The sequence below is a fragment of the Dipteris shenzhenensis genome, chromosome 20, assembly GCF_047967505.1.
Source record: "Dipteris shenzhenensis isolate YYH24624 ecotype China chromosome 20, Dip_SZ_1.0, whole genome shotgun sequence".
In the NCBI taxonomy this organism is placed as follows: Eukaryota; Viridiplantae; Streptophyta; class Polypodiopsida; order Gleicheniales; family Dipteridaceae; genus Dipteris; species Dipteris shenzhenensis.
In genome coordinates this window covers 23,776,029-23,786,345 of record NC_141615.1, presented here as the reverse complement: position 1 = coordinate 23,786,345, position 10,317 = coordinate 23,776,029, and the positions used below count along the sequence as shown (strand labels likewise).

The window sequence follows — 10,317 nt, the reverse complement described above, 5'->3', positions numbered from 1 at the left end:
AATCCTATTAACCCCGCTCATGACAGTCTTCACTCACCTGCCACGGCGGTCCAGGGAAAATGGCGCGGGACTTGAGGTAGTAGGCCAGGCCAGAGCGGTGGTCGAACTTATGCACATGGTAACACACCTCCGTCAAAGGCTGGGTCAATGGAATGACGATCTGGGCCATTGGATCGAGATTTTTGGCGTGCCCTGGAGGGTAGGCTATAGTGATGACGATTCGTTTTATGAAGGGAAAAATACATATTTTTGAAAATTTCAATTAATTTATTTGATCGAGTCTCCCGATTTGGATAGCCCCTTTTTTCTCCCCCTTTCTCTCTCTCTCTCTCTCTCTTCTTCTTCTTCTTCTTCTTCTTCTCTCTCAGCTTCAGGGCAGGCCCTTTTGAATGTATTCAACTTGTTTATGAACCCGTGCAGATGAGCTGCTCGAAATTAGAATCTACCATGTGACCCTCTCCCAAGCCTGCAATGGTCGGGAAAGGTGTTCAGAAAATGGCTCGTGACCTGCGCGCCCGATGGGGAGGGGGCCCACTTGCCCTACTGAAAACACACACACACGTGTTTTGACCAGGACGCCAAGCCCAAGACCCTAAAAGTGTCAAAAACAAAAGAACGATGTGTGGCTTATTGTGCAAGTAAAGTAGTCTCTTCTTATCTCTCTTGCCAGGAGACCAAGGAGAAGATCAGTTCCATGGCGAATTCCGTGCTGGAGAAATTGCTCGAGAACATCAAGAGCTTCGCGCGGCGGGATGAGCTGCTTCGGATCCAGGACGAGGTGCAGCTCCGTTGGGCGGAGGCCCGCGTGTTCGAGATCGACGCTCCCACTCCCCCTGCCGACCACAAGTTCTTTGGTAACTTCCCCTACCCCTACATGAATGGCGCCCTCCACCTTGGTCATGCCTTCTCCTTCTCCAAGCTTGAGTTTGCCGCTGCTTTTTTCCGCCTTAAAGGCCGAAATGTCCTCTTGCCTTTCGGTTTCCACTGTACTGGAATGCCCATCAAAGCTTGCGCAGACAAGCTCACGCGTGAGATTGCTCAATTCGGCAATCCCCCTCACTTCCCCTCAGAACAGGAAACCAAGCCCCCCTCAGAACAGGAAACCACACCCTCAGAACAGGAGACCCGAAGCGAGCCTGAGAAGTTCAAGAGCAAGAAGTCTAAAGCCCAGGCGAAATCCGGGGGTGAAGTTTACCAGTGGAATATTATGTCCTCCCTTGGCATCGCAGAAGAGGAGATTCCCAAGTTTACAGACCCAGCCTACTGGCTGAACTACTTTCCTGCCCTTGCCATTGAGGATCTGAAGGCCTTTGGTGTTGGGGTGGACTGGCGGCGGTCCTTCATAACCACAGACTTGAATCCTTACTATGATTCTTTTGTCAGATGGCAGTTTAGGTCTTTGAAAAAACAGGAGAAAGTGGTGAAGGATTTGAGATATGCCATATACTCTCCTCGGGATGGCCAGCCGTGTGCCGACCATGACAGGGCATCTGGGGAAGGAGTCCAACCTCAAGAATACACTCTCATTAAGCTCCAAGTAAAGCCTCCTTTCCCAGCCAAGTTGCAACTGCTGGAGGGAAAGAATGTCTACTTGGCAGCTGCAACTCTGCGGCCTGAGACAATGTACGGCCAAACTAATGCATGGGTACTGCCCAATGGGGAGTATGGTGCTTTTGAGGTCAATGACACTGATGTTTTTGTGGTAACCAGTAGGGCTGCACGTAACCTTGCATTCCAGTGCTTGTCAAGGGTCCCTGAGAATCCCACATGTCTGCTTGAGCTGACTGGTCATGACTTGATAGGCCTACCCCTTTCTGCACCACTCTCTACTTATGAGGTTGTGTATGCTCTTCCAATGCTGACTATTCTTACCGATAAAGGAACAGGCATAGTGACCAGTGTCCCAAGCGACTCACCTGATGATTACATGGCGCTATTAGATCTGAAGAAGAAGCCTGCCCTTCGTGCCAAGTATGGGATCAAGGATGAGTGGGTGCTTCCATATGATGTTATTCCCATCATTAACATTCCTGATATTGGGGACAAGTCTGCAGAGGTGGTTTGCTTGGACCTGAAGATCAAAAGCCAGAATGATAAAGAGCTGCTTGCAGAGGCCAAAAGAAGAACATATTTGAAAGGTTTTACAGATGGCATAATGCTGGTGGGTCAGTACAAAGATGAGAAGGTGCAGGATGCTAAGCCTCTCATCAAAGAGATGTTGCTACAGAGTGGACAGGCAGTGAAATACAGTGAGCCTGAGAACAAAGTAATGTCCAGGTCTGGGGATGAATGTGTTGTAGCATTGACAGATCAATGGTATCTGATTTATGGTGAGACCAAATGGAAATCTAAAGCCGAAGATTGTTTATCAGCAATGGAACTTTACAATGAAGAGACTAGACATGGTTTTGAGCATACACTTGGTTGGCTTAATCAGTGGGCGTGCTCTCGGTCCTTTGGGTTAGGGACTCGCATTCCTTGGGATGAACAGTTTCTTATAGAATCTCTATCAGACTCCACGATCTACATGGCCTACTACACTATAGCTCATCTATTACAGGGAGGGGATATTTATGGAAAGAAGATTGGTGCTATCAAGGTTGAACAGTTGACCGATGAAGTTTGGAATTACATTTTTGCTGATGGACCATTCCCTTCCACAGACATTCCCGAAAAGCAATTGAAACGGATGAAGCAAGAGTTTGAGTACTGGTATCCTTTTGATCTCCGTGTGTCAGGAAAGGATTTGATACAAAACCATCTCACATTCTGCATATATAACCACACAGCAATGTTCCCAAAGGAGAAGTGGCCCAAAGCTTTCAGGTGTAATGGTTTCCTGACACTCAACTGTGAGAAGATGTCCAAATCTAAAGGAAACTTTCTAACCTTGAAGCAGTCTATACAGGTATTCTCAGCTGATGCGACAAGATTTGCATTGGCAGATGCTGGGGATCTTATGGATGATGCAAACTTTGTTTTTGACACAGCCTTTTCTGCAATCCTTCGCTTGACCAAAGAGATTACATGGATGAAGGAAGTGCAGGCAGCAGAGTTTTCTTTGAGAGAAGGGCCTGCCACAAATTTTGCTGACAGAGTTTTTGAGAATGAGATCAATATAGCTGTTCATGTAACAGAGCACAATTATGAGTCTCTGATGTTTCGAGAAGCTTTGAAAACTGGGTTTTATGACCTACAGACAGCTCGGGATGAATACCGACTGGCATGTGGTGCTATGGGAATGAACAAGGACCTTATATATAGGTTCATGGATGTGCAGACACGCCTGCTGACACCTATTTGTCCTCATTACGCAGAGCATGTGTGGTCATCAGTTCTGGGGAGGAAGGGCTTCGCAGTCCAAGCTAATTGGCCTGCAGCTGCTTCTGCAGATTTAATTTTGCAGCGAGCAAATATATATCTGCAGGATACGATCACTCTTTTCAGAAAGCTGTTGCAGAAGCAGACAACAAAGAAGGGTAAGGGATCAATTGCAAGTGATTCCAAACCCACACTAGGGTTTATATATGTAGCTGAGAAGTATGATGGTTGGAAGGAAGAATGCTTGAAGGTATTACAGCAGAAGTTTGATTATCAGACAAAGAGCTTTGCTCCAGATGAAGAGATTATGGATGCTTTACAGCACAGTCATGTTGGAGAGCTAGGTGACCTCAAACAGATAAAAAAGATTTGTGCCTCTTTCTTAAAATTCAAGAAGGATGAAGTTCTCACTGTGGGGACCCATGCTCTGGATGTGAAGCTGCCATTTGGTGAAATGCAAGTTCTTCAAGAGAACTTGGACCTGATCAAGGGGCATTTGGCTTTGGAGGAGTTAACTGTCTTTTCGGTCACAGATGCAGATGCTCTACGCATGGTGGGCTCTCGGATATCCATCCTGAAGCAGTCTCCTCCATCACCAGGAAGCCCAGCTGCAATTTTTCTTTCACGTGCTGATGTCCCTTGAAGAGAAACTAAATAGCGACATGATAAAAGTGTGTATTTGAAATCCCTGAGGATGTACCCAATTTTTGTCCCCCTCTCAAGATTATACCTGCAAGGTTGTGTGGGCCTTCTCACATTATTAGGTTTTTTAAAAGTATTATGAAATGTGGTTTCAATGCTTGAAGACCCCATCCAACCTTTTTATAAGTGTTGTTCCTTTTGCTTGTATTGTTATAATGAGGCCCCATTTGAAATCTGTTGCCGTAAACTTCTGTGTGCTATCTGAAAGCATATAGTCTACTTGGTCTTGTCTTTTATATGTGCTATTATATGACTCGAATCTTATTTTTGCTGGTACACTCTTTACAAGCTTGAGCCCACGATTCTTTTGGCAGTTTGGGATAGGAAAACTCCAAGACTTAGGAGCTTGTGGGCTGTCATAGTAGCTAGTCTCTACTAGGCATAATGGAGTTGATGATTTATAATCTATAAGATGACTATAATGAGGTTGAATTCTTCAGTCTGTGTGGGAAGTCCGGGCATTTTCTGGATAGATCTAGGTATATTTAAGCCATGTTCAGCAAGGGTGATTCCTTTTCCAATGATGGATCTCATAAATAATGAACCTTTTAATTTAGTGACAATTATGAGAGAGAGAGAGAGAGAGCGAGCTGTGTTGTGTTTTCTCTTTGTGCGTTCTAGCAAAATTGAGAATTCTACATTTAAGTTGTCTCTTTCCATGTCAAGAGTTAAGATCCAGAGTCTTGTCTAGGAGCTTATTATTAATATTATAATTTTCAATCAAATAAGAAGTCACTTGGACAAATGGACCTCTTGACAACACCATGTGGTCCGTCATGAAACTTTGCATATTACATTGATTAATGCTTCATGAATTTCTCATAGCTTGCTTTTCCAAGAAGCTACACATGGAATCTCCTCATCTCTTATGTCTTGCTTTTGAATGCTTGACCTAGCGATGTTAAATGCCACTTGCAAATCCAAATAAAATTAGTTCACAAGCTCTCTCCCCCCCCCCCCCCCCCCAAAATAAATAAATAAATAAATTGGCACACCATGTGTTTGATTTTCTCTTGCAAATAATGGTATCCAATATATGGTTTTGTCATTCTATACCAAATGTGTTGATTGTAATGAAGAGATTTGCCATAATAGTAGCCTTTTGATTTAATATATGAGCATGAACACCAACTTGAGATTTTCCATAATAGTAGCCCTTTGATTTGATATATGGGCACTTCTGGTTGACAAGAAATGCTTTCATATTTTATGCTCAAGTTGGTATTCATGCTACAAACTTGCCATTTGAAAAAACGAAAGAAGAGCCAATAGTTTGATTTATCCTGTCCATGGCGAATCTTTCCAAAAGCCCAGTCCTTAGCCAATACATGCCGATTTGTCAATGGAGTCCAAATGTGAGAAATGAAATCCCATAGGTGCTTGGCCATTAGACATGAAACTTTGGGTTGTCCATGGGTAAGCTACCCACAAGCATGTTCCAAATAAACACCTTCCCTTGATAGGGAATTCAAGAGCACCAGCACTACAAAACCCTTTTGCCAAATAGTACTCTTTTGGGTGTGCCATACTCGATTAGCCTTTTGAGTAAGCCATCGGTTATTGTATACCATCATATGGGACACTTGATTCATTGTACGCTGGTTATGTCATGAGGTTGTCTAAATGCCCAATCTAGCCAAGATTGATGATCCTCCAGCTAAGGAATATCACCAAACAATGTAAGGGCATCTCGTACCTTGTCCCATAAGGGTGCAAAGCCACAGGGAACTTTGAAGTACTAACGAACTTTTCGAAGCGAATAGTAAGACACCTTAATAGGGAAATAGAGCTTCTCGAATCCTCACCAACCCCAACTAAGCCATGAGATTGAATTCAGGTCACCCTCCAATTTGATAGGCCACTCTAAAAATTGAGATGTAGCCAACAATTCACTTGCCATAGAATTCGAGTGCTAGGTCTTATAAGATGGCTTCCATTTAGAATGTGCCAACATCTTCTTCCATGAGAGGATGTGATGAGATAGAAGGGGTGAGGCCACTACTTGAGCCAATTGGGAACCATTTCACAACATCCCACCATGTGCCATTGAAAAGATCTTACACATGGCCCCCATCAATGTGAATGGTGGCCATTGAAAAACTAATTGCAGATGCAACTTTAAGCAATAGACGTATAAGAACGATCTGCCAACTCAAAAGGATGAGACGTGTATTCCGCACTTCTTGAAAAATACAAGCTAGAAGAGCTTTCAACTAAGAATCATACTTAGTTAATAGATCATTGAGGAGAGCATCCCAACCTGAGCTTTTCCCTTTGGAAAATGTTTCAACACAGCTTTCAATTCATCCTTAGAAGTATCTTTGCCCAATTCAGCTGCATAATATCTGACACCTGTTGGACGAGCCATATGCAACAATGACTTTGTGGCTGTAGTAACTTCAAAAGATATGACTTATGTGGGACCCGACAAGTTGAGATAAGATCCCATACACAGAGATAAAATAGAAGTAGGAGTAGTTGATGAATGCTCCTTGCCTATCCTGCATCCTGAGAATATTCTCACGTGCATGCTTTTGTTGTAAATGAGCAAAGAAGACATGTGACTGACAATTAGCATCCTTTATTGCATCCATGCGAGCCAAAAGCTTGACTTAGTGATTTTCATATAATGCTGCAACCTTATGAGACAACCAATCAATAGCAAGTTCAATTTCAGGCTAAGAAGCACCCTCTTCAGCCACCTAATGTAAATCAACCAATAATGACTCAAGAAACTATAATTTCTCCTAGGTATATGATGCATTGTGAATTCCATACGAGAAAGCTTATGAAAGTTGAATAGTCAACACTCCCAAGATGACACCCCAACAGAGAGTGCATGACCTTGAACGTGTTGTAAGACGTGTAATATATATTCATGGAAAATAGGATGCTCCAAGAAAGCTTGGTTAGCCTTAAGAGGAGCCTTCCCTAGTAAGGGCCAATAAGCATCCATAGAATGACTATGAATCTCTAAGACTAGAGGTGCACAATATCTTTGGTAGAAATAAATCATGCTGACAAATATCGATTCAGTGTTGAGAAGAATATGTAAAGGCTCTTTCATGTGGGTGTAGCCATTAGAAGATATCATGTTTCAAAGCTTGATTAGCAACGCATTTGAGCATAATTGCATTGGCCCATCCACAATAGAATGAGATGTAGAGGCATGCTTTGAGAAATCATACATATTAAAATCACGGAACACAAAGCTAGGTCTTGCATGTCACAATCACAATAAATCATCCCATAATTGAGAATGTTGTGCCACAGCATTAGGTGCATAAGAATCCTACTATCCATAATGTTTCTTCTAGGATGTCCACAGCAAGAAATCACCCTTGTAGATGCTACATAACCAATCAGGCTTGAAACTGAGATGATGATGATCATTTTTTCTTTTTATAGCTCTTCAAAATTTCTTATCGACCAAAAGTTATGGGCATTTGAAATTTCCACCACACTATGTCCAAAGAAGGGTCAAAATTGATGAGGTGGCACATGTGGTGATGTGTCAATAGGTGGTCACATGCTGCTTGCAAAGGTATTCCTATGTGGCACTCAGTGCTTAGGAGGCACTACTGATGTGGCATTGCCACATGGCATTATGACTAAGCAAAATGATGTGACAATTGAGTTGGTAGAGTGCTGATGTGGCATGTGACATGGCACTGCAACGTGGGCAGTGAGGTGGTAGATGACTTGTCACAAGGGCCAACTGAGGTGGCAGTCGGGTTACTTATGTGTTAGGGTCTGCGGGGTGATGACATGATGGCGGAAAGGATGGAGGGGACTGCCACATGGCCAATGGGCAACCAAGCTGTAATAGGTAGAGACATATTCCAAGAATCCACCTATTAGATTACAGGAACTCATATATGATAAACAATCTTTCCTCATTTGGAACTTCGGAACATGAACAAAATTTCAGAAACTTAGATATACAAATAGAGAAATCATTGTAACTCTGCATACATGCAATCCATGACTGAATACATCAAGAGAGAAGACTAAGGGGCAGTTATGGGAAGTTGGATCCTCAAGGGTCCATTTACACTCCTTCACATCTCCCCATTTGACTACTCACTAACCTTATTCTAGGTGCCTAGTTATCCCCTCACACTAGCACACCCGCTGGTTTGAATTTGAAAAATTCCAAGACTTGAGCCCACCAATTTATTTCTAGGTTCAATCTAATGGAAGTTAGTAGACCCCCTTCATGATGTGAACATCGCAGAAATCCAAGACCATGCAGTTAGTAGAGTGAAGATCTTGGTGTGGCACCAAGGTTCAAATTACTTCCATACATAGCTATCCACTACCTTCCAAAAGAAAAAGATTATTATGCAATAAAGTAAAACTAAGCTATAGTGCATATCATGATTATGTGGTGAGCGTAAATACAGTGCTACCATTTTATGGCAACATGCCAGGGCTAGGAACCCATAAAATATAGTGTCATCCATGCTAGTTCATACAAAATGAATAAATAGAACCATGCATGAATAAGTATGTTCACATTCCACCGTGGACATATCACTCCAATCAAGCAAATAGGAATATGTTAGATGAAGCTTCAACATCTACAACATATGTCCGTGTAGAGTTCTCATAGAAATCCTTCATTTTTCTTTGGAAATTTTGAATTTCAATTTCATTAAACAATAGGAATTCTGAATTCTGAATTTGATTGATTTCCATGATTGGATTTTTATTTCGAACTAGCATCCACCACATTCAAACTTATTGATTTTCTTGCTGCATTATTCAGACTGTTTGAACAACATATGCTGAATTAAAGAACACAAAAATTGCTTTTTTTTTGTCATTTAGACTTTCTAAATTTCCTCTTTTTGAAATCAGTTTGATAATTGGACTTTCATACTGTCCAAAAGATGCCCAAACTGCTTTCTATTGTTGGACATACCTCCGAATTGTTTGCTGAATTTTTGTTTGCTATTTTCATGATTCCAAGCAACTTTGATTTGATGACCTTGATCACTTGCCAAGTGTCTACATATTTGTGGTATGAAGTAGAGGTGATTTTGGAACTACTCTGGTCTCTTCTAGCTCCCTTTTTGGCTCTTTTGGATCCGGTTTGGTCTTTTCCACTTACCCTCATCTTTCACCTTTTGCATTTCTTCTTTATCAACATTAAAAGCAACATTCTCATTGTTTGTATTGGAATTTGATTTTTCTGATTGTGCTTTTGTACTTGCATCTTGCCAACAGTTTAGAACTATGCCAAAACATTGATATGATTGTAAACAAAAATCTGATTGCATAACATATCTTTTTCATCATAGAATTCATCATCAAACTCAGCAAAAGCATCATAAAATAGTTCAAGTATATCATCCTTCAAATCTGAAGTTTCTGTTTGGGAAACCACCTCAATGAGTGATTCTTTCGGAACATTGTTCTTACCATTTTCTTCACCCAATGATTGAACTGAAGTTAATTGCATTTTGTAATCTTCAAAGAGTTGGTCTTCAGCTTTATCTTCATTTGACTTCTTTTCTTTGTTTACCTCACCCTCAATCCGATCATCACTTTGCCATGTATTGTCAATTGTGGACAACAGAAAATCCACTTTTTTGCTGAAAAAACACACTCGGATGAATGGGTTATACTTATCCAAATAAAAAACTATTTTAAGTGGATATAAACCATATATATAACTAACTCTCAGCCATCTAATATCATTCATATCAGTCCATTTGACCTACTTTTGAAACTCCATGAAACTGCCAACTGGTAGACAGCACTGTTGCTCCCAACTACGTCTGCATTTTGGTATAGACTGAGACAAACCCAATTGATATTCAAAATATGGTCTAAGTTGATGAGATTGCTTTCCATAAATTTGTCTTGGATTACCCCATCCCACTTGAAGAAAATCCATCATATCAACATCCAAAGCGACATCTAAATCAACCTCCTTACATAAGGACAGGCTGCAAACTGCTTGCTTTTGTATCATGTGGCTCAATGATAATGAGGGATGAACCTGATTAGATACATCATATTGGAAAGTAGGAACTGATCCACCACTTTATCCTCTTTGCTCATATGCTTGTCATTGAAAAATAATATCTCATCCATGACATCATGTTGTTGCATGTTCGGATACTTTTGCTTCAGCTCAAGCTTTAGCTCCTTGACAATTTGCAAATAAAGTCACTAACGACATGCATTGTGCCATACCTCTTATGGATTCAAATACATCAGCATCTTGCAAACCATTGCATCCTCTTGGTGTGAGATTGAGGGATAGAGAGGGTTCCTCTTGGC

General features: G+C 41.5%; 1 protein-coding gene across 1 annotated transcript; it reads left to right on the top strand.

Annotated features, from left to right (window-relative positions):
• Positions 1-630: 630 nt before the first annotated feature.
• LOC147889436 (ATP binding/leucine-tRNA ligases/aminoacyl-tRNA ligase) lies at positions 631-4,119 on the top strand. Its single transcript, XM_087391365.1, has one exon. It carries the CDS (start codon positions 695-697, stop codon positions 3,962-3,964), a length of 3,270 nt encoding a protein of 1,089 aa, XP_087247491.1. The 5' UTR covers positions 631-694; the 3' UTR covers positions 3,965-4,119.
• Positions 4,120-10,317: the final 6,198 nt, after the last annotated feature.

What these genes read in the sequence shown, in the direction of transcription:
- LOC147889436 (XM_087391365.1), top strand. Translation starts at nt 695, where the DNA reads ATGGCGAATTCCGTGCTGGAGAAATTGCTCGAGAACATCAAGAGCTTC.